Source organism: Tigriopus californicus, chromosome 12 (assembly GCF_007210705.1).
Source record: "Tigriopus californicus strain San Diego chromosome 12, Tcal_SD_v2.1, whole genome shotgun sequence".
Classification (NCBI taxonomy): Eukaryota; Metazoa; Arthropoda; class Copepoda; order Harpacticoida; family Harpacticidae; genus Tigriopus; species Tigriopus californicus.
In genome coordinates, this window is record NC_081451.1 from 7,871,806 (window position 1) to 7,894,630 (window position 22,825).

The 22,825-nt window shown below is 43.6% G+C and overlaps 3 protein-coding genes across 5 annotated transcripts in view; 1 reads left to right on the plus strand and 2 right to left on the minus strand.

Annotated features, from left to right (window-relative positions):
* LOC131891947 (vesicular acetylcholine transporter-like) overlaps positions 1-5,115 on the minus strand; it is an 11,812-nt gene extending 6,697 nt beyond the window's left edge. The window contains exons 1-2 of one of the 2 annotated variants that reach the window (XM_059241651.1): positions 4,896-5,033; positions 174-389 (exon numbers count right to left, since the gene is read on the minus strand). In XM_059241651.1, the coding sequence (XP_059097634.1) occupies positions 174-389 (216 nt within the window). In that variant the 5' untranslated portion in view covers positions 4,896-5,033. Of the gene's footprint in view, positions 1-173; positions 390-1,217; positions 4,049-4,895 lie in introns of those variants that run through there. The other variant, XM_059241652.1, reaches the window with a different exon arrangement.
* A 941-nt stretch (positions 5,116-6,056) lies between these two features.
* On the plus strand, positions 6,057-15,525 carry LOC131891554 (high-affinity choline transporter 1-like). The gene is made up of 10 exons (XM_059241159.1): positions 6,057-6,667; positions 7,654-7,822; positions 9,610-9,765; positions 9,838-9,986; positions 10,062-10,211; positions 10,306-10,435; positions 12,529-12,746; positions 12,829-12,932; positions 13,002-13,274; positions 14,735-15,525. Exons 1-10 carry the CDS (start codon positions 6,560-6,562, stop codon positions 15,255-15,257), a joined length of 1,980 nt encoding a protein of 659 aa, XP_059097142.1. The 5' UTR covers positions 6,057-6,559; the 3' UTR covers positions 15,258-15,525.
* Positions 15,449-21,335, minus strand: LOC131891555 (uncharacterized). 2 transcript variants are annotated; one of them, XM_059241161.1, is made up of 4 exons: positions 21,082-21,258; positions 19,163-20,598; positions 15,948-19,075; positions 15,449-15,876 (listed from the first exon to the last, which is right to left on the minus strand). In XM_059241161.1, exons 1-3 carry the CDS (start codon positions 21,234-21,236, stop codon positions 18,834-18,836), a joined length of 1,833 nt encoding a protein of 610 aa, XP_059097144.1. In that variant the 5' UTR covers positions 21,237-21,258; the 3' UTR covers positions 15,449-15,876; positions 15,948-18,833. The 2 variants fall into 2 exon arrangements, with proteins under 2 accessions (XP_059097144.1, XP_059097143.1); XM_059241160.1 differs by having other exon boundaries at positions 15,948-20,598; positions 21,082-21,335.
* Between the last annotated feature and the right edge of the window lie 1,490 nt (positions 21,336-22,825).

Genomic DNA, 22,825 nt, shown 5'->3' on the forward strand with positions numbered 1-22,825 from the left:
CGAGTCCGGCCAATTCCTCCTAATCCTCCTAAATCGATTAAATGACTCATGTGCACTCGGCCTCGAGTCCGGCCTCGCCCCAGCACTAGCTAATCATTAAAACATAGGTTTTTGGTTGATCAAGGTTGCGTGGTTTGGAAGTGCTCTTCTTGCGTGGGCAATTTTTCGCTTACCCAATTTTCTTTTTCCTCGGATCTTTTTGTAATAAGGGTTTCCACTTCATCAACTAGAGGTTTGTCGCCCAAGAACTTTTGGACCAAAGCCTTCGTTTGCTTGAAAGCTGCATCGTCCAATGGCGCTTTAATGGCATCTAAATATCGCTCCAAGGTCTTCTCAACGTTGACCGTAGGCAACTTAGGAAGGGGTTTAACCTCGACCTCGGAATCCATCTAATAAACAGAAGAACCATGAAAGGGCACGAATCTCATAACTCAATGGGCCACTCAATATTGAGTTTTTTCCCCGGAGATTCCCTAATTGTGTGTCTAGTCTATACTATACCATTACATTAATAGCTAATTACCTATCATTTTACAACTTTCAAAGTTAAGTATATTTGTGAAGATATCTAGGGTTAAAGATGGATAACTGGAATTTTGTTAGCTGTCACTGAACTTTGCGGAACAAGTTTGTTCGCCATGAACTTACTCATGTGGTTCATTTGGCAATTATATTTTGTTTGTACAAAATTGGACGAAATTGGAATATGGCGGTGGCAGCCAATAACAAAACGTTCATTTGCAGTTGATAATTGATCTGAAAGCAATGAATCAAAATTTTGATTGAGCTTTCCCTGATTGAAGACATATCAGATTCCATACTCTGTAAAAGATTATATTAAGGTCAGCTCAGATTTTAATCATTAAACCATAAATTTGTAATGAACAAACCGCAGACCAACGTACATCTAGGCAGACACTCGTTTATTCCTTTTAAACGCTGTATTGGCAACGAAGGCTGCAAATATGGAAGTATCTTTCACAAAATTGATTTATGTGAGCAAATTTGCAAATTATTTTTCCAACTTAAGTCCAGTCTTGTTCTAAACTTATTTCACCCTAATAGGTCAGTTCCAATTCCCAGGGTTTATTTATTTACTTATTTACATTCTTTAGTAAGCCATTTTGTAAGCAGACATTTGGATGAGACAAATATACTCTCATTGATCCAAATCGACCTCAACAAGGCCTTCCAAGCTCAATTTTGAAGTCCAGGTGTTTAAATGTGAGATTTGTAGTATATTTCATGGTGTGCTCAACAACAGATATACATTTGAATAGATATGTTAGTCGATAGTTATGGCATGGCGCGTATGGCTGCACACTAAAAGCGTGATTACCCAGACAAAATAATCACACCAATCGGATCAAAGATATAGTTAAAATGTAGAAATATTTCTATATCACAAATTATCCAGGACGTGTCCTTCTTCCTTCACATCCGTGTCCCTCATTAGAGCGTCAGTGTATCATAAAAATTTGATATTATTCATTTTACATATGTTTGTAGTCACCATGAACTTTTGGATCTTTTAGTTAAGAACGCTCAAGCACACTGACATAATACACTCGTAGACACATGTATACTCTACAACGCTTTAGGGAACACGCCTTACTAACAATGTTGTCCCTAATCGGATTTTTTCGTCTCACTCAGTGGCCGTTGAGCTCGGAGCTCGAAGGCAGTTCATACAATATGGTCATAATTGTATCAATGTATGGATTAACAACAGTTGAAATATGGCTAACAAATTTAGACAGAGGTGAGTTGTATGTGGAAGTTGCTCTAGGAATAGTTTTGTCCTTTCCTGGCTTTCATCAGATCTAAACTTTGAAGAAGGCACGAGGAAAGAACCAAATATCCCTAAGACTGTTCTTGTTGTTCGGGTGTCTTCATTCTCTTCGCGTGTATGCCGGCCTTTCCAAGGCCATCCTAAGCCCTCGGTCACTAGGTGTGATACGTTTGTCAACAACTAACAAGTTTAAAGTAATTGAAGGGCAAAAAGCGAGGTCAACCAACACACCTCGACGACTAGTTAAAGGGATAGGGGTGGGACTATGGGGTTATGTACATGAAAATGAGACAACCATACAAGTGGCAACACTGATAGTGAAAATGGCCATCTCCATGGCAACAGCTGCAGCTGCCCTAGAGTGCCGATTGGCCCAAAATCGAACGATACAATACTAATTGTGATAGTGGTGACTTATGATTAAGTTGATGATGATGATGATGGGGAAGATGAAGTTGACCTTCTTTGGACGTCTGGAAGCCTTTGAGGGAGACAGCTCGAGAATGTGGCGCTTATTTCCTGAACGGATTGTTCAATTGCTGGGCCTTGAAAGGGTTGGTGGTCTCCGTGTAGTTCATCTCCTCGTCCAAATCAGTGGTGTCGTAGGGCTTGGATTCGTACCCATTTGCTACGGGTTTCGACTCCTGGAGAGCAATGGTCTGATACTCTTTGGTGGGTGGGTCTCCAATGGCCACCCCACCTCCACCCACATCAGCTCCCTCTTCAAAGGGGTTGTAGTCATGCATGTCTCGGAGATAATACAGGGCAGGGGAGTACAGGAGACTGAGGAAGGCGACGAAGAAATTCAAGGCCGTGAAGCCCAGGGTGCCCACAATGTTACCGGCGACGACCGGCCCCACTGCATAGGCAGCGGAATAAGAGATATCAGCGATGGCATAAACAGAGCCGTAAACTGAGACGTACTTCTTGTCCACGATATACCCCAGCATGGGCAGCAGAGCCGTGTCAATGAGGGCGATGCCAAAACAGATGAAACAAATAGGAATCATGAGAATGAAGTAGTTAGTACAGAATGGGATCACGAAGCAGGACAGGCCCTCCATGGCCAGTCCTATACCAGCCAAGGCATACACCCACTCGGGGTACTTTTTGGCCATTTTGACAGTGAGGATCACACCCATGACATGCGGGATGAAGGCAGGAAGCCAAATGAGACCTTGCTGCCATTCCTCGGCGTCCATAGTGTCGTTCATCCACTTGGAGATGGTCGGTTCCAAGAAGGCCAGTGAGACGTTGGCTACTATTAGGGCACCACTGCAACAAGCGATATGCGAGTCAATCATCAAACGCCATAATGGGGTGGCGTTAGGATGAACGTGACCCTCTTCCACCTGCTTGGCCTTCAGTGGTCTCATGATCAGGAGTAGTAAGACTCCGTCAATGAGGCACACAAAGGCCAAGATGACAAAGGGAAGGGCTTTCCCCGCCCAATTGTACAGGATCCCGCCAAACGGCGGTGCCACCAAACAACCAAATGATATGAAAGCCAGAGCTATGCCCATGGCCTTAGAACGCTCCGCTTCTTCTGTGTACCTGTCGGCAATCATAGACATGCCACCTGTGTCTGCAAAGGCTGAGCCCACGCCTTGGAGGCTTCTGGCGAAGAAGAGCACGCCATAGCTGGATCCGCAAGCAAAGAGTAAGGTGGAGAAGAACATGATTATGAGACCAAACATCATGGGCAGATCGTAGCCGATGCGATCGATGACCATTCCGGAGAGAGGGTTGATGAAGATTTGAACGGCTGCCTTGGAGGCAAAGAGCACGCCGATCCCCATGTCCTCGCCGTCGTACTCGATCATGATGCCACCCACGTTGATCTTCTTCGTGATGTTCGTGGAGGTGAACGTAAAGTTCCCCGTTTCATTGATGAAGTACTGCGTGACGGTGCTAGTGTGGGCTTGGCTGGGATCGATCTCGTGCTTCTCCCACACACCCAATTTCCGCAAGTAGTCCGGAATGATGGGCACGATGACCATGTAGAGCATGTTGTCCAGGAGCAAGGCGATGGAGACGGTCACCAGGACCAGTTTCCTTTGGGCTTTGGGCTGCTGCAAGTGATCCCAACATCTTTGTCGAGCCTCCGAGAGCCTCATGCCCATGAAGGGTAGATCAAAATCTGGGATGGCAGGCATGGCTCCCTTACTGAGTGAGTGAGTGAGTGAGTGCTCTTCTGCCTGTGATCGTTCTAGTTCGGGGACATCCCCTCAGTGAGCTGGTCCATCAAGAAATCACCTAAAGACACAATAAGAGCAACTTGTATTAAACGTCTCCACCCAAGAGGATGTCCCCGCCACTCACTGCCATTGCAATGCCCATCCTAGATATCGAACTAGTTCCCTTTCCCTGCCAGAGCTCCGTCTTCTTCTAGGCCCCCTTTTGACTTTGCTCCTTCCTTCTTTCCCTCTCTTGCCTCATGCCACCAAAGCAGGGGGGGACACCGAAGAAAGCTAATGCGCTAAACTAATCCGAGCTCGAGCTCTCGAGGCAGGTGCTCTACTGCCACAAATGGAGCGCACAATGGACTCCGAAGAACCCATGACTCTTCTACTGATTCTCCCTTTCCATGAGTCTCATGACCCAAGGCTGACGAATGGCCTTTGCCAAGAGGAAGGAAGGAAGCAAGGAAGCAAGGATGAAAAGAGAGGTGAAGGAGAAAGAAAGAAACGGTGAGGGAGGAAGAAGGGGAAAGAGAGAGACAGTCACGAAGGTTATTGGTTGCTCCTGGCACAATGCTAGCTCCCAGATCACATGATGTCTTGTTCCACTCTCCTTGGCATGAGACGCCAGAAAATTAAGTTGGACTTTTACATCGGCTGAGCTGGACAGGCTAGCATCATCATTCATGAATGAAATAAATATCAAAAGGTCTCAGTCATGAGACTCGTGCTATCGATTTTACGGACTATTTATAGCCCATTGTTATTAATGACGAACGTCTTATTTCTGTCCCATTGAAATGGCACCAATCAATGTTGGTCTATGCAAAAGCTTTAAAAACATTTCCTTCATAAAGTAAAACTAATACATGAGACCAGGGTACTTCTGAGCGCTAAAATACGTAGTGTGTTGTCCTTCTTACCTTGAGTTACAGTCAGATTTCTGTCCTTTCAGGGGTTTGTGTAGAATAAAATGGCAAGCTCTTGATGCTCACCCCACCAAGTTTGTAAGAGGACTCAATCCCCTTCATGGGTTACGTCAGGACCAATCGAAAGGACAGGGAAGAGAGCTCCACTGCCACCCATCACCCACCCCACCAACCTAGCAAAGGCCGATTCTATCCATTGCACACCCGACCAGGAAGGCCACTGCTCTCATTTCGTTGAGTTCTCCCTATTCCCATGGATATAGATGGACTTGCCAGTCCTTTGCAACTCAGGGTCTCATGAGGAAAATACAACCTTTCCTCCGCGTGTCTTCTTCGCCAAGGAAAGAGAAGAAAGGCGCTCATGGCACTTGGGACTTCTCAAGAGTCGAAGGATAAAGGAGGAAAGAGAGGCTCTCAAAACTGCAGTAGTGCCACAATTGAAAGCACCTCCAGTGAGTGAAAAAGGAAACAATTACTTGAATGTTCTTTTGTCATTTAGCTGAGTGTATTTTTTATGTCAACTGGGCTGTTATCCTGGGTTGGGGATTCAAGATTTTTTTTCAAGAAAAGAATCAATAGTATGTGTAATCTACAACCTAGTTATTACAAAATTCAATTAAAAACTAATCATAAATGAAGGAAATCACGTTCTGCTTGCAATAAAAAGAGGCCAGGCTCAATTAGCCATTCACCTTGATTATCCATGGACGATAATGATCCTCTCAGGACCTTCGTTTAAGTGTGATAAATCAACTCTTTGTCAGGACCCTTTCTTTCTCTTTCGTCAATATTTCGTTTCTTGATATCAGATCAAACCAAGAATCAAACCCTCTCTTCGTTAATGCTCAGAAACTGAAATCAAAACTGGCACAATGGTAACCGGTCCAGGTGAGTCCAGTGGTCCCCTGAAGGTCTGAAGGTAGTCGGTCCAATGAAGCTCGAGAGGTGACGTCGGATTTCCTGGTTTGTCGTCATCCGCGGGCTTTCTTTTGAATATCTTCGGTATCCTCCCTGTCCATGTGATCCGTTTTTCCATGAGCGCGAGCCACCTCCACCACCACGAGGCCAAATTGGACACCCACCCGCCCAGGGCGAGCGACCACCATAGCCTCTGAGAACAGACCCGCCAAACGAGGACCATGAAGAAAACCATGTGACCTTGGCCAATGAGAGGGATTCAGTGGCCTTTGAAGACGAGACAAAGTCGGGGAGGAGTGTTCCACAAACTGGGATTCGACGAAATCGATCAATGTGTTGTGAACAGCACCACCATTTTGAACACCGTGTGGGAGGGCAGCATCCCTGTCCCACCCCTTGAGCCACTGGACCAATGACTACGGCCACCCTAGGGTTTACCACCGAGAACTCCCCCTCAAAAAGGACCTCACTCCGTTGGGGCGACGATTGTCTCCAGATTAAGCAGACACATCTTGATCGCTCTTGTTAAGTTTTCCTCCCTTTCGAAACTCCCAATTCTCCCATCTACCCTCAATAAACTTTTTAATCGTGGTCGGAAACGCCGTTCCGTGATTGAATTATTCGCGCCCAACGTTTAGGACACCACTCGCACTCACTCGAACAAGGTTGTTGTTGTTGTTGGTTCAATACAATAGAAATCACGTTTTTTCGTCTTCCCCGTTGTTCAAGTCGCTCTCAAGATGATCAACATTGAAGGCATCGTCTCGGTGGTCTTGTTCTACATTCTCATCTTGGCCGTGGGCATGTGGGCTGCCAGAAAGAACTCCGGAGGAGAAGGAGACCAAGAGGTGAGTGAGATCCCCCTAATCTAATTTCCTTCCATCCGGCCATCCGACTCTTTGAAGCGTTCGATTCGACGAAGGAGGAGCAAAAAGCCGATTGAACAGAATTTCGGGAGACCCTGGGATGAAGCAATAAAGTTTGCTGGCAAAAATAGCAAACCAAACAGCATACCCAGTTCACTCAAACGTTTTTGGAGGAAGTAAAAAAAACAGTGCACCCATTTCCTATTTTCACATTAGTGTCTGAAGAAGATGGGAATCACTAGCAGTAGCATTTAAATTGAAAATTTTATTTTGGTTACTAATCCATTGCAATCGTAGCGATTTAAAAAAAATCCCTATTTTATGGGAAAATAATCCAGGATTAGTTTGCGACTTGCCTCATTGAAGCAACATGTGTGCATTTTTAATTTATTGCGATGCATTTCTGTTTTATATTAGGTGGATTAATTCATGGACAATGTTCTCTAATGAAAATCCAAGGGGTTTTCAAAAACGCAACCATTGAAATAGCAATGTCATCTTAAAATCGAAAATTTCTCATTATCATTTTTTTCGGTACATTGGTCAATTAGTAGACCAATCTCTTGACGTTGCATCACAAAAAATGTTCCATTTTAGAGCAAATGAACCTTGGAAATAGTTTAAGTTTATTATTTTAAGGTCGCTATAATGCAATTCTCGCCCACTGCACTTCCAATCTTTCAGTTGTAATAGTTATGCCCAAGGATACAAGTTACTTTCTGTTGCTGTTTTCATTAGTGTTCATGTGAGCTAATTAGGAATATATACATACATTGTTAATGACCCTTGCAATAACGGGGACATAAACTGTCATTACAATCATATGAATAAACAAGGGCTGCCCTTTTCGTGGCTAATTTAAGAGAACGGTGTTACTCACAAAGAAGCAGCTTCCTGGCTTAACTAACGTACAAAAAACACTACAAAAGTTATGCAGATCTATATTCGATTACTTGGATCTTTTCCAGGAAGAAGTCATGTTGGCTGGCCGCAATATTGGCATGTTTGTGGGGATCTTCACCATGACAGCCACGTGGGTTGGCGGAGGTTACATCAATGGAACAGCAGAGGTCGTCTATAGGGATGGCCTGATCTGGTGCCAAGCGCCCTTGGGATATGCCCTCAGTTTGGTTCTTGGTAAGGAAAGTTTACGCCAGTTTTAGCAGGCGGGCAGGACACTCACTAAATGATTCATGAGCCATTGGTGAGATATTGAGGACTGTGCCTTCTTTGAAAACAAGCATTCTTTCGATGTGGCATACTTTTTGTAAACCAAAGTAGAAAAAGCACCTTCGTTGAACCATGACTGCAAATACAAGAAAATGTTATTGAAACTCATCGAACACTCTTGATTTGTTTAAAGGCCAAACTTTCGCTTTGACAAGTTTCTTGAGAAACTGAATGGTTTCAATTGTGTTCAAAGAAATCCTGAACTCGTGTTATCTTCAATTACTTTCGACGTTTTAAGGTGTTTTCCCTCTAGCCTTAAAATTGCCATTCACTATTTGGATCTGAGAAATGATAAAGCGAAAGTTTCGAAATATTAGTGAATAAGTTAGAGGCTCTATTGAGGCTATTTTTGTGTATGCCTCGCTTGTTCTCTTGAAAGAACCAATCGAAGTAGAAAAATCCAATCCCCACTTAATTGAATCTAATTGGTTCAAGCTAGGAATCTAAGAAACGAACAACCTTCTTTCAAAAGATCTGGTTGGTTGTGTACGTAAATTCACAGAAACGTTTTGTACTTAGATCAATATCATTTGATCATACCTATGGTAACATATCAGCACTCATTACGAGGAAAAAATGTGCTATTTAAATGCAATCAGAGATGTTTATAATAAGTCCTTACCATTGGTATAATGTTGATTCTCACTTGATTAACTTCTTACACTCTTGAAAAGTAGTTTACGTTCTCCGCACCAGAGTGTGTTTTTTTTACCATTGTGAGATAGCCTCTAACAAATAAAGGGCCATTTAATGCTTTTGAACCACTTTTGGTGAAATGTGTCCAAATAGCATGTATGATTAGTAAAGGTCGGAAAAATAACTTTTGTTGCCATAGAGGGTAAATTCCACATGATTGTCAAAACTAGTTTTCCTTACAGTAACAACTCTTCATTTGTGTGGAGAAAACTGCCCGTATTCAAATCTCTAGGTTTGCTTCTCGACGGCAGAACAAGTTATTTTTCCGAGCTTTAATGATTAGTAACCTTTAGTCACTCTATTCCCAATGTCAGGCTTAACTGATATCTACGTGTTTATTTGAACCATTGTACTTTCATAGCTTAACGAGGTTTCCTAAGTATTCTTTGCCCAGAATGAAAGATATTTTTCGGCTGAGATACGAAATTTCCGTTCTATTAAAACTTTATCAGAAAACAACTTGCTCGTCCAATTGGCTTTGTTTAAGACTTCTCTAAGGCAGCTTAAATGAGGGTAAAGTGATTGGCAATAAATGTGTCCAAATGCTGCATATAAATTGAAATAATTATCACTTGGACAATGGTGCAATTTGAGTTTTTTAATACCTAATATGTACAAGATTATCAATTGGATCAAGGCTCAGGCAGAGCAATTTAACTAGAAATCTTGACAAACAAACAAACAGCCCAGACAAAACGGGAAGAGGCAGGGTGGATTGCTGAAGAAAAAAAAACTGCTCGTGACATGCCATGAAAGCGATCTTATTTCCGGACATTATGTGACACAGGTCATTAATCATAAATAAGATTTTGATAGAATGAGCCAAAAACAACGCAAACACATTATAATTCAACAAAGATTAATCAGCCTGTTCGGCCCTTTCTTTGGCGGAGGCTGGTTCTCAAAGCGTCCTCTGAAGAGCAGAACGTCAACCAGCTCTAACCGAATTGTTTGGTAGAATCTGTCACAGAGAACCCGAAAACCCTTTTCGCTTTCAGGAGGGATTTTCTTCGCTCATCGCATGCGGAAAGAAGGTTATGTGACCATGTTGGACCCTCTTCAAGAATGTCTGGGAGGAAGGATGGGTGGCTTGCTCTTCATTCCCGCTCTCTGTGGGGAAGTATTTTGGTCCGCCGGGATATTAGCAGCTCTTGGTAAGGGACTCATTCCATGAATAATTGATTTTCCCAGCAAGAATTGGCTCATGATTAGTGTTGCTTGAGTAGGTGCCACCCTCTCCATTATCATAAATATGCAATTGGACACGGCCGTGATCCTCTCTGCATTGATTGCCGTACTCTACACGTGGATCGGTGGCTTGTATTCGGTGGCTTACACAGATGTGGTCCAATTGGGATGCATCTTCCTGGGACTCGTGAGTAGTGGGACGAGTTCATTGATGAAGATCCAAACCAGGTGGAAAACGAGCTCTGGGTTTTCACTGTTGTAGGTGATTTGCATCCCGTTTGCCTGGGTCAATGAGTCGGTGATTCCGATCACGATGGATTCGCAAGATTGGATAGGTGAGATCGGCGAAGGTCGAGGATGGTATTACATGGACTACATGCTTCTACTCACGTTTGGAGGAATACCGTGGCAGGTGAGAAGGCTATTTATGAATCATGGCCATTAATTTGATTAGTACATTTTTTGCATTGGCTATGACAGAATGTAACAACTCTGTCGCTTTCCAGGTTTATTTCCAACGTGTTTTATCCAGCAAGAGCGCCAGTGGAGCCGAATTGTTGTCTTACATTGCTGCAGTGGGATGTGTCGTCATGGCTGTGCCTCCAATTCTCATTGGAGCGATCGCCAAATCCACAAGTAAATGACCCAACCTTTCTTTTGTTTTGCACTTTCTTAGACATCTTTTTGTCAACTGCAGTGATTTTTGTGATTGAAAGATGCGTCTCTATAACATCTGGGAGCTCCATATTGTAAACATTCATCTTTTTGGCTTTTTTTGTGCTAACGTCGTGAAATTGGTTCAATCAAAAAAGATCCACATTATTTTGAATTGCTGATGATTCCCAGTGATAGTAGTTGAAGGATATTAGGGCACCCTTGTAGTGAGTAAGACTACGTAGATTCCTCTCCCTCTTGTTTATGAACGTCTTGAATGCCATGCCTGATGTAAAGAAGAGACCACACCAAGCAAGCAAAGTAGAATATTTTATTCTTCTGTTTGACCAGCATATCAATAATGGCTTCTTGGAATACAAAGCATGAAAATCAGCTTGTGTTTGAGATAAGAAATTTGATGAAGGAAGGTCTACAGGGTGTAAAAAACTGATGTCCCCTTGGGAAATTCTTTTTGATATTTTCCTTTTTTTCTAATTTGATTTAGGAACCCTGCTGAACCATGATTTCAACAATTGATTTTGATCTTATTTTTTCCTTCCAAATGTTACACTCAAAATTAATTTCCATGTGTATCTGATGTCTAAAATGGTGAAGGTGCATCACGTGGAAATTCATTAATTGTCAAGCTATTAACATGCTCATGCGAGGATTGACACAATTGTGGGCTGCCATTGCCTTTGGGGTTACAACAAGGTGAAACAACAAGGTGTGACAGTTTATCTCAGGTATCAGATCTCAGGAAGCAGTTGTATTTAAATTCAGTCAAAACCAAACTTAAACCTTACTTGCTTGTGGTTTAAAAAGGAATTTTCCTCAGGTGCCGTGGCTTCAAACCTTGATGCCGGAAGGAAACTTCTAAACGCACCCACTCTTTTAGACAATTGTCTACCTAATGTTCAGGCACGAACTTCTAGAAACATGGACCGCCAACGAGCTTCCCGCCAAATCGACCTGCTCTTGGTCGTAGCAACTCTGAGCCTATTTTCCAATTAAAGTAATAAGATAAGAAACGCAGGTTTCGTCGATTAAATGCAATGTATTTTTAAGTTATTTACTTGTAAAGTTGTTCAAACGCTTATGTAGCTGACCAAGAGCAGGCCGAAAATTCAAATTTTATGTACTGTTTACTGTATAGATTTGGGCACATCTGAGTTCCCCTAAGCATGCTTTTGGGCTCAAATTTCTATTCAACCAGATCTTTTGGTCGTATGAATTACTTATTCGGCAAAAAGTGAACGGTTTAGGAGGTAAGAAATTTTTGCTTCCGTTTGCAGTCCACAACTCTAGAAGTCCGTGGTTCAGCTCAACGCAGATTGCTTGATCGTTGTTTGATCTTGTCATAACCCCAAGAGTCATTGCAATACGTGATTGTGTCATTCCAACTTCAGCAATAGCTTAGTTTAGGGTTTCCAAAAGGCAGTCTTTCACCTACTTTGGCATTGGTCACACATGCAAATTGGGGTGAGTTTTTTTGATGGGAAGTTTAATTAAATATAAAAAACACTCAAACCATTTATTTGTTTTATGGGCAGGCAAGTTTTTAAAATTCATTCAAAATAATGAAATTGGCTTTGTATGAATATTTTCCAGTTTCATCTAACGAAACATCAAATTTCTGAGTGAAGGTTTATTTCTTGACACCCTGTGGACACCCTCCAATTTCAACAACACTCTTTGACTTACTACACAATAGAAGCTTGACTTTTGTACAAGATTCGAAGAAAGTTCAAGCTATTGTCAAAAAGGCTATTCTGGTAGCTATTAGAAGTATTCCTTTAATGTAAGGCCTGTTTGAACACCTTGACATTATTGGATTGAGTTTTCAAATGCTACTAAAAACAGGAGCTTTTCGGACTATGCGTTGACACCATTTTAAGTTAGCATGGGATACTAAATTAGGACTGCCTTGTTTATCTACTAAGTTGCAGCAACTAACAGTCTATCACTACCAAAGACCCTTTTGCCCCATTCCTAATTTAAATTCCCTACTCCATGCCATCTTTTTCTTGCGCCTGGGATATCCTAAGCAAAAAGCGACCTCTTACCCTCCACAGACTGGAACGAGACCGACTACCCCGGAACGATCCCCATTCCCCCCGAAGATGTGAGGATGATCCTTCCCATGGTTTTGCAATATCTTACCCCTAGTTACATCTCCTTCTTCGGCTTGGGAGCGGTCTCTGCAGCCGTGATGTCCTCTGCCGACTCCTCGGTCCTCTCCGCCTCTTCCATGTTTGCTCGGAATGTTTACCGACTTATCTTCAGACAAGGAGTAAGTTACCACCAGTCTGCTCTCTTTAGATGGGATGTGGGAATTAGTTGAATTGAACGAGTTGCTCATTTCCCCCCTACAGGCATCCGAAACAGAGATCATGTGGGTGATGAGGATATCCATCTTTGTCGTTGGTGCCATGGCTACCTCCATGGCCTTGACCATTCCCACCATATATGGCCTCTGGTAAATTATCCCGTCCACATGAAAAGACTTATTGAGATGTATGGCTAACGGTCTCTTTTCTGTGTGTAGGGCCATGTGCTCGGATCTGGTGTATGTCATCTTGTTCCCTCAGCTCTTGATTGTGGTCCACTTCAAGGATTGGGTCAACACCTACGGATCCTTGGTGGCCTATTTGCTTGGCATGTTCGTGCGTTTGGCGGGGGGAGAGTCACTCATTGGTTTGCCACCTTTGATTAAGTACCCCTTGTTTGATGAGGAAAGTGGGGAACAAATGTTTCCATTCAGAACCCTGGCCATGTGCCTCTCCATGATATCCCTGCTTTCCATCTCTGCGTTGACCAGGTAAAATTTGTAACAGTACCTTAACAGTTCCTCTTGTGAAGTAAGGGAAATTCAGGGATTTTAGTTCGGCACCCTGATTTTGGGTATTTTGTGGAGGGAGAATTTATAGAGACATCACAGCTAATTCGCACCGTGATACTATTGAATTTGCAATTATCGAGTGAGTTGAGCTACAAAACTCGAAAAAAAAATGTTATTTTTGGTGTAATTCCGTCACTTTACTAAGATCTTGGCTCAAGATCAGAATGCTGCTCGTTTAAACCAAGTCGGTAATTGGAAATATATGGCAAATTTAGTTTATGCTTTGTTCAGCCTAGCTGTGATTTTTGTCTAAATTCTCTCTCCATAAAACGCCCCAAATCAGCGAGCTGGGCGACATTTTCCCTTGAATTTCCTTTACTTTTCATACTTTTTAAATCTGAACCTAATCTGCTTTGAATTTTGTATTTTGCCTGTAAATATGTATCTCTATGTTGAATCTGGTTGTTATCTCTAGGTCAAAAGTCTAGGCGACATCAAATCAGCTGAAATATGAAGGGCCTGATCGTAGCAATAAGATATAGTATACGAAATTTTACTTCACTTGAACGACATTCCTTTTTTCAGACATTTTATTGAACTGACACTACATTAGTATAAATATTTGTAATAACCTTGCAAACGAGCTGCCACAGGTTTGCGCTTCGACTTAGGCGCCCCCAGGCCCTTGCAACTGAAACGTTAGGTTAGGTTAGGCTAGGATTGTATCGATGTCACCGTATATGACGTCGCTTACACTTTTGACCTAGGGATAACGACCATATTATTTTGGGCCTCACTGCACATGGCACAATATTTTGCTCATTCATGCAGTGAAAATTCTTCCATTAAAGAAAGAAATACCTATTGTTATATTTATGCTATTTGTTGGGTGCTAACGGTGGTTTCAACTTCCCTTCGGTCAGAGAAGCCGGCCATTTTTCCGATTTTTCCGATAGCCATTAACAAATAGTTGTCCGTTATCAGTTATTTCGCTGTGGGTTTGTATCTAACGTCTGGAACTTTTCTTGAGAAAGGTCGGGAAGGGAAATGAAACTAGGCACATCTCATGCGACCATTCTGGAATTAGATCTGGAATTCTGAATTTTCATTCCCAGGCTTTTACTTCCAAAAATGAATTGGAAGAGTGGAGTTATCTAACAACAGATGACTACGTTTGAGAATCACATGGATAGTGGGTGTGTGGTGTACACAGAAATTGACTTGAAACCCACATTTCATTAGGTTAACTATTTTTTTAACATTTACCTAAAAAGGCGTAAGTAAATTTTTTGTTTGAAACTAGCCCTTCGCTTTCGATTGGAATGTTTCAACTGATTCAAATACGCTTCACGCATTTTAACTAAAAATTCAATTTCACAGAGCATGTTTTTCATTTTCTAAAACTCTTATCAAGTAAATAAGAAAATATCCTCTTTCAGGTATTTGTTTCTGGTGAAGAAGATCTCTCTGAATTACGACTACTTTAGCTGCTTCACGCCCATCCCCGAGACCGAGGAGCGGATCCCGATTCGACCCGACGGACCCGACTACAGCACTAGTGATCGCATCCCAAGACAAGAGAGTGTGGACAAGCCCATCCGAAAGCCGGACCCGCCTCTCCGCGAGCTCCGTCGTCAGATCTCATTTGGATCGTCCGGATTCGGATCCATCAAGAAGAAAGGGACCACTGGAGGGGCGGAGGACCATCACCATCTGCCCGCGGTCCCGCCCCCTGTGGCCGAGGAATCCAACTCGTTCATTGAGGATGGCGGTAATGGGGACTCGGTGAGACGGAAGGACTCCTTAAAGAACATCAAGCGGGACATCAAGGGAGGGGTGAAGGATATCAAGGGCGAGGTCATGGATCGGGTCAAGCATCTCCCGGATGGAAAGCGAGGCTCCATGGCCTCTTTGACGGAGAAGCCCCCGTACACACCCATTGAGAAGCAGACCGAGTTCTAATGAGTACGGAGAGCTCGAGACCAAATGATATCGACTAATGTACAAAGTGAGCAACTGAAAGTTGAAAAAATGAAACCCCCGAACAATTGCATAAATGATGTTACTTATCGTCGTCGTTCTACGTACTACATACGCCAGATATACGTTATCCAAAGTCAATGTGTTGTTTACATACAAACGAAGAAAACAGAAATGTTTAATGTTATCTATTTACTCGTTGCGCCTCAAATGTTGTGTAATAAAAAATAAATGTTCGTCCAAAAACCAACGATGTGCACACAGATATGTATTGCGAATTGCGAGCGACGGCTGAAGTTGAGCAGTTTCATCTATAAATTATTAAACTTTATCTTGATATCACAGTGACAAAAACCTGGAGAGTGCGAGTGGTCTGCTGGAACCTCTCCGGGGAACTTGGTTGGGCCCACATTAAGGGATCATCAGTCACCTAATGGCGGCTCCGTGGTGGTCGATGTGAATAAATCCGTGATGACGTACACCTCAGTCTTGTAATCTACATAGGAGTCGTCCTCCGTGGGGTTCGAGGCTTCCTCCTCGTTCGATAAATCGTTGGCAGACGCCATCGCCACGGGTTCCGGACTCTCTCGTATCCAGTATCCTGTAAAGAAATGAAAACGGAATTTTAAGGTTGCGAACCCTAAGCCTAAACGGCCTAACTTTGCTGCTTACCGGCCAGTTTTGTGAAGTGTCTCAGGGATTCTGTGTTTTGATGGCCTTCATTTGCCTGGAGCTCGGGAATATTCATCTCTTGGTGTTGATAGTTCTCGACGGCGGATTCGACAATCTTTTGCTTGTCCACTGAGTTCCGGGCACTTCGTCCGGGATCCAAAAGTAGGCTTTCCATTCGTTTGTAGAGTGTCTCTTCGAGTAGCGAGTTTAACAGTGAGTTCACAACATTCATAACAGGGTGATTCTTGTCCAATGTAGTAATAACATCCCTTGGGAGCTCGGGCTGTTCCGAACGAGCGGGTGCCCCTTGTATTTCGGGGGCCAACGATGCCACGAGAAGTATAACAGTATAAAGCACATTTCGTGTTTGCAACGAGGAGAAAATCACTCTGACTGTCGATGTGTCTGCCATTTCTCGAGTTCTTTCTGAGCAACTGAGATGAGAAAGAGTTTTTTCGGGTGGAGAGCAGTCCAGAAAAGGGGGGGGGAGGAGGAGGAGGAGGGGAACGTGGGATTTTAACGCCCCAAAAGCCAAGATCACCCACCACTCTGAAGCTGGAATTCCAGCGTCAATTGTCGTCCTCCAAAACCCCGGTACTCAAGAAAGAATCCTATCCCCGCGAACCGATGGTTGGATCAATGGATGGATGGATGGATGAGTAGAGCGACCGCGGACCGCGGACCAACCACCGATCACCAACGACCGCACGACCCTTCACACTCGGCGCTACCGACAACGACGACGTCAAACTTGGTTGACGGTCACGCGTGGCGGTGGATATCGGAGCGCTAACACTCCAATCAAACGCTTTGGTATGCAGGTAATGGGCCGAATTGTACCCATGACCAGCTAGATAATTACGTATGTAAACGTATTTGCATATTATGGGAAAAACTCTGAGTTATTGACTTGAGGTTATATGAAATAAATGGCTTTGGTTCGGTCAAGGCAAATTGGCCACGAAATCTATTTTGGGCATCACTTTGGAATTTCGTCAGAGAGCGTGGAAGTAACCGTCGTTCGGTTTACCCCATATATACGGGATCCCCCTCATTGACAACGATCATTGGTTGCTGGATGAACATCAGAGATTGAGTCAAGTGATGACATAAATATGGCGACATCATGAGCGTAAAAGGCTCGAAAGAATTCCATATCAAGCTTGACGATCTGTGCTCCTCTTTGAGTTGGAATTTTGATTAGCTTACTATCCAGTCCATCTATCCTTCGATGGATGGATGGATGGATGGATGGATGGTTGGCTGGTTGGTTGGTTTGCCCGTCAAGGGTCATCAAACCCAAATAGGGGTGTCCCTAATCAGTCACACGAGGTAGCTCTCCCTCTCCTTTTCTCTCTCTCTTTCTTTCTGTCTCATGTCCCCTCACTCCAAGACAATCAAAGCCAGAATCTAATTAGAACGAACCCTTTTTGATTTATGCATCGCGTTTTTCTTTCTTATTTTTGTCTGTGAGAAATTAGAGCCCTTCCCCCCTTCGAATATTTGGAATTTACGATTGCTCATTGTTTAAAGGGATGCAACAACCCCTTTAGTCCTCCTCCGCGGTCCCCAGACGGAGACAATGGAATGTTGATTACAGGTTTCTTGGCCTTTTCGGAGATCTCTGGAGCCAAGAATTCATTTACAAAGAATGACTGCATTTCAAAATAGCCAATTCAAATTGGCCTGATTCGCCCGAGCAGAGCAGCCACTTCACGCCAACCAATGTCCCAAATACGTCCGCCCTTCTGTTGGAAAAACTCCCGGGCTGATCTGACCAGCGAGCGAATCCTGATAATCCATGATTATGAGTTGGAGATCCCTTCATTCATCAACCCTCATCATTATTACGACGTCGACCACTAGATTACTGAGCCTAGTGGTGGCACTAGTTCTGTGTGCTACCACTACTACTACAACTACTACTACTACTACTACTACTACTATTGTTAGTAGTAGTAGTAGGTCTTTCATTATCCCTACTACTATTTCTATTGCCACCACTGCCATCATAACCACCACTAAACCATCATGAGTCAGGAGCCTTCGTCACTCGACCACTTGAAAGCGACGACGGACATTCCAAACGACGTCGGGGCTCGATCCATCCGCGTGAGAGAAGTTCAACTTCTTTCATTTTAATGATAATAATTACCCCAGGAACCAATTGGCGTTGATTGTTTGCCTTAAGCAAGAGCTCTCTGTAGGTTCTCACAGCATGCAAACACCTTTTGACATCTAACCACTGAGATATTGTCTGCCCTTTGGATCCCGTTCTCCCTAGGCCCTCTAACCACTTGGGCCCAATTACAACGTCAAGGATGTGTCCCCATGGCCATACCAATAGAACTCTCAAGTCCATGTCATCTTGATGAGGTTGGCGGAATCGATTAACTTATTCAACTCAGTGGATGGACGTCATTTCTTTTCGAGGCGGTAGCCGTCCTGGTAGCTGTCGAATCTCCTGTCACGATTGCCGAGTTGACGCCACTCATAATTACAGAGTAAAATGGCTGAGGAATGCCAGGAATGTGACTATCTCCTATCAGACCTCTGCCATAGACATGGAATTCGCCGATCGACCCTCAAGACCAACGGAAAAGAATTGTGGTTGTTGTTTGAGTACTCTGCAGAGAAGGAGGGGGAAGGAAAGGAGATATTGGTGCTAGGGCTGGTGGTGGTGGTGGCGGCGAAGGTGGAGGAGGAGGAGGAGAAGGAGATTGAAGATGAAGGAAGACATTCTTTGGGAGCTTTGATTTTTATTTCCACTTTCAACCTTCAGAAGTCGGAACGATGCAAAAAGTGGAATGAATAGAAAGAGAAGCAACCCTCTGCATTCATTTTGGGGTTGAGGCTGTCCTCAAGACTGGGAATAGTCCAAACCGTTCAAAGGTACTTAACCATCTCTATGTAATTGTCCAACTCTTGGACATCTCCTTGAATGTGGCCAAATTGGAGTCGGATGGGAGATTGAGGTGGCTCCAGGGCCAGACATTGGTCGGCAGTCACCAACATCTCTTTGGCCTTCACCAACGAAGCCATCAATTCAGTCACCCTGGTTTGATCTTTTTCGAACTCTACATTGGCGATTTGGACGAGTGTGGACTGCATTTCGTAGAGCACAATGCCTAGAAGAAGCAGGAGAAAACGTAGAAGGTCACATACATCGTCTGGCCCAGGTTCGAATATTTGGTAATTAGAAAGATGGGGATTACCTCGTCCAAGACTCAATCCAGGTTCGAGTTTGTCCAGGACTCTCAACACAATTGCACAGTATTGAACTTTTTGCCCCAAGACAGCCTCAACATGAGGGCCATGAGTTGCTTGTGGACTCATGATTCGGATCAGCTTCTGGAGAATATCGCAAACCAACCCGTGAGTGTCAAATGCCACCATCTTGGTCTCCTTTAGATACTGGTTTAGGGCCTTCTCGGAGTTGGCCGTTTCCACCTTGTTCTGGATCTCCTCCAGCCTCTGTAATGAGCCCATCACTTGCTTCGGTTTCATCATGACCTGACATTTGAGGCAAGACCAGTCTCCGGCCAAGCTATGAAGGTCTTGGGCCACTACTGGTCCATTGCAGCTTGGACACCGGAGGGAACTAACAAAGGTCGTCAAGTCCGTCGGGTCATGACATCGGGCACAAGTGCATTGAAAAAACTTATTCCGGTTCAGGTACTTTTGTCGAGCCACTATGGAATCCAAAGGTCGGACGTAATTAAATAGGATGGGCATCCCGGCCTTAATGTCAATGCTGGCATAAACGGTCAATTTGAGATCGGAGGACATGACAAGGCGTGTATTCCCGACACAATCGTGGTTCATGAGCGAGGGCTCCTCATATATCCCGAGGAGAGGCGCCTCTTGCGGGCTGATCATCACCTCGAATGTATTGGTGAGAATTAACCCACAGGCCTGTTCAACCAACGATTCTTCCCATTGCTGTCGTAACACCTCTATGACCTTTGTTCGAATGGCATTCCATCGTGTTGTCTGATTCTCAAGTGCTGTAACGTGAGATTCCAGCTTCAATAATGTCAGGAATTTTTTCTCATCCCAGGCCATCAGAAGGCGGAGTGGCAGAATGGCTTCATAGCCCAGAGAGCGGCAGTCAGCCTGGAATGTGCTGTTACCGCCATTACCATTGCCATCATCATCATCATCATCATCATCATCCTCGTCGTCTTCGTCATCTTCTTCTTTTTCTTCTTCCTCCTCCTGCTCCTCCTCCTGAGGAGATTCTCCGCCACTCCCGACCAAGGAGCCAACACATGGTCGAGAACGAGGAGATGGAGGTGGCCCAACGTCCGACGTCGCTCTTCTACAAAGCCTTGTTAATTGAGCGATGATTTTACATTCCTTGGTGGCATGAGATGGCTGTTGAATGCATTCCTGGGAGCAGAAAGCAAACTGACAAGATTTACAATTGACAGATTCCTCCTTTGTCTTCATGGCTTGGGTTAAGCCCCCAAGACCAGCTCGTCGACCTCGACCATCCGACACCAAGGCCTTGAGGCAACTGAGGCAAACCGGAGACGGACACTCGAGTCGGGGTCCCACCAAGACCGGACTGGACTGGAGGATCCGTTGGCCCGCCTTAATCACCGGGGGCGGACTCTGCCCAGGGAGACCTGGTTGAGCGGTTAGAAACCTGAAATGGAATCCGCTGATTACGGCGGCTCGATATGTTCAGAGGAATTCCAATACGAGTTTTCCGAGGAGATTGGAATTCGGATAAGGAAGTACCTACTGGAGCTACTCTCACTACCACCCATGCCATCCATTCAACCATAGTTGTTCACATCGGACTTTTGAAAGGGTAGCCTTCTCACCCCACCGTCTTAAGAGCTTGATAGCGAGACAGCCGACATTGCGAATGCAGCAATCCCAATCATATTCCAACACACAGGTACTGAAGATAATCAACTATCTAAAACGGCATGTGTGAGCAAGGATGAAGGGGCTGTTGAAATCGGAGCAAACTCATCCATTCTGATCAAAGAAATTCCTCTGATTCATCGGCTCTTGATTTGGACGGCTGCAGACATTCATATTGAATTTGCAACTCCTTCTCTAATTGAGTTTCGGATTTCAATACAAACAGGATTCACAATGAAAGAATGTGCATGTTTACCTCCCATACACCTCGTTTTCTTCGACTCGATAGCATTTGCACGATGTCTTGTGTTCTTTCCAATGCTTCTTCTGGTGCTCTTTGGAGCAATAACGAACCATGTGGCATCTGGAGCACGTGAATTGGCCTGGATTCGCACAAAACCCGCAATCCATGGCAATTGATTCAAAACTAATGCTCGGGAAACAACAATGGAACTCGGTCTACTCATGGCAACTTGCCCATTACCCTTCTGGATATTCTGAACAGGGGTGTTGTTCACTTGCATTGTTTGGGCAAGTAGAAAGCCAACTCGCACAATGGGTAGGTGCTCACCAACTGTCGAACCAAAGGGAAAGTATATCATATTCGGCCACCCCTTACAGCAAACACGTTGGAGTCAAAAGTCATCCACGGGCTCAAAATATGTTGAGACTTGAATTATACATGTTTTCGTGTAACATGGTGCAGGTTAGCCTCAAACGGACCTTAGTGGATGTTTAACCTTATTGCCAACTTGACCAAAACTTCGTACTTTTTGGGACTATTTGTACTGGACTTAATTAAGGCCTCGAAACACGTATCCCGAGATCATTGGCTATTTTTGATAGTATAAACACTTTCAAAGTAGCAAGCAAAGTTTGTTAACTTTTTATAGGTGTGTCCTCTGGAAATGATTTGATTGACTTTGAAAGCATTTTACATATGGTGATTTTGTTTCGAAAACTGCGACAACAATCAAAATGTCAAGGATCTGTGTGAACTTTAATGTCAAGGATCTGTGTGAACTTTATCTTGTGATTCTTTGAGGTTTTTACTTGTATCAACCGTTAATGGAGTATAAATTGAAAGGCTTACAATTCTTATTGAACCGTGATTGGCCGGCATGAAAACTGATCCACCAAGGAATTAAAGGGTTAGATACCTTTGGTACTCTTGTTTTGCTGTGTTTCGTGTAATGGGGCGAGTAATCCAGCTCTAAAAAGAGCCACTTTTGTGTTTCTTATAATAGCCCATAGATGATGCAATACCATAAAAGGTTGATATTGAAATCGGCACTAGCTTCGGAGTTCTTTATTTTCGACCTTTCATGTCATTGAGCCATCTATGGGTTTCTATGAGAAACACAAAAAATGAAATGCTGTCATTCTTACTTAGAACTAGGTTACTCCCTTCATTTAACTTTATTGGCAAAGCTTGCCTATTGGTCCAACAATTAAAGCTTAATTTCAGATGCTTTACACCAAAAACTTTCATTTTTGATTGAGAAGAAATCAACCACATGTGGCAAATTTTGGCTTGCTTGAAAGATTATAGTAAAAATCATATTGTCCTCCTATTTTTCGTCGAAGTCTTAAGTTATAAGTAGAGTCATACCAAATATCATTTTACAAAAAAAAATATTTTTCTCATATTTTGAGATTTTGGGGCCCCCAGGAAAATAATTTGTCAATTTTCCCTCTTTTGCCTTTTATTCTTCCATTCCTTTTTCGTTTCCCCTTAGCTTGTACCGGCTCTCCTCGGTAGTTTAGAAATACATACCTGATTTCATTAACATACTAAATCAAAATATTATGTTGACATGGATGGCGGGTGGATATTGGCGAGCTTTAGTTCTGCACGGTAACAAGTGTTGATGTACAGGGTGGCACGGGAGAAAGCGTCACAAACAAAAACATATATTGCCTCTTTGAAAATGCTAATCTAGATACGCCAGATTCTGGATTTAGCCTCTTTGATGAAGTTCCTATCAGTAAAAAGGAGA

What these genes read in the sequence shown, in the direction of transcription:
- LOC131891554 (XM_059241159.1), top strand. Translation starts at nt 6,560, where the DNA reads ATGATCAACATTGAAGGCATCGTCTCGGTGGTCTTGTTCTACATTCTC. An exon ending in GAGGAGAAGGAGACCAAGAG is followed by an intron (nt 6,668 to 7,653) that starts GTGAGTGAGATC and finishes GATCTTTTCCAG; the next exon opens with GAAGAAGTCATGTTGGCTGG. An exon ending in GATGCATCTTCCTGGGACTC is followed by an intron (nt 9,987 to 10,061) that starts GTGAGTAGTGGG and finishes TCACTGTTGTAG; the next exon opens with GTGATTTGCATCCCGTTTGC.
- LOC131891555 (XM_059241160.1), bottom strand. Translation starts at nt 21,236, where the DNA reads ATGGATTGCGGGTTTTGTGCGAATCCAGGCCAATTCACGTGCTCCAGA. An exon ending in GAAAACGAGGTGTATGGGAG is followed by an intron (nt 20,599 to 21,081) that starts GTAAACATGCAC and finishes ATTCCATTTCAG; the next exon opens with GTTTCTAACCGCTCAACCAG.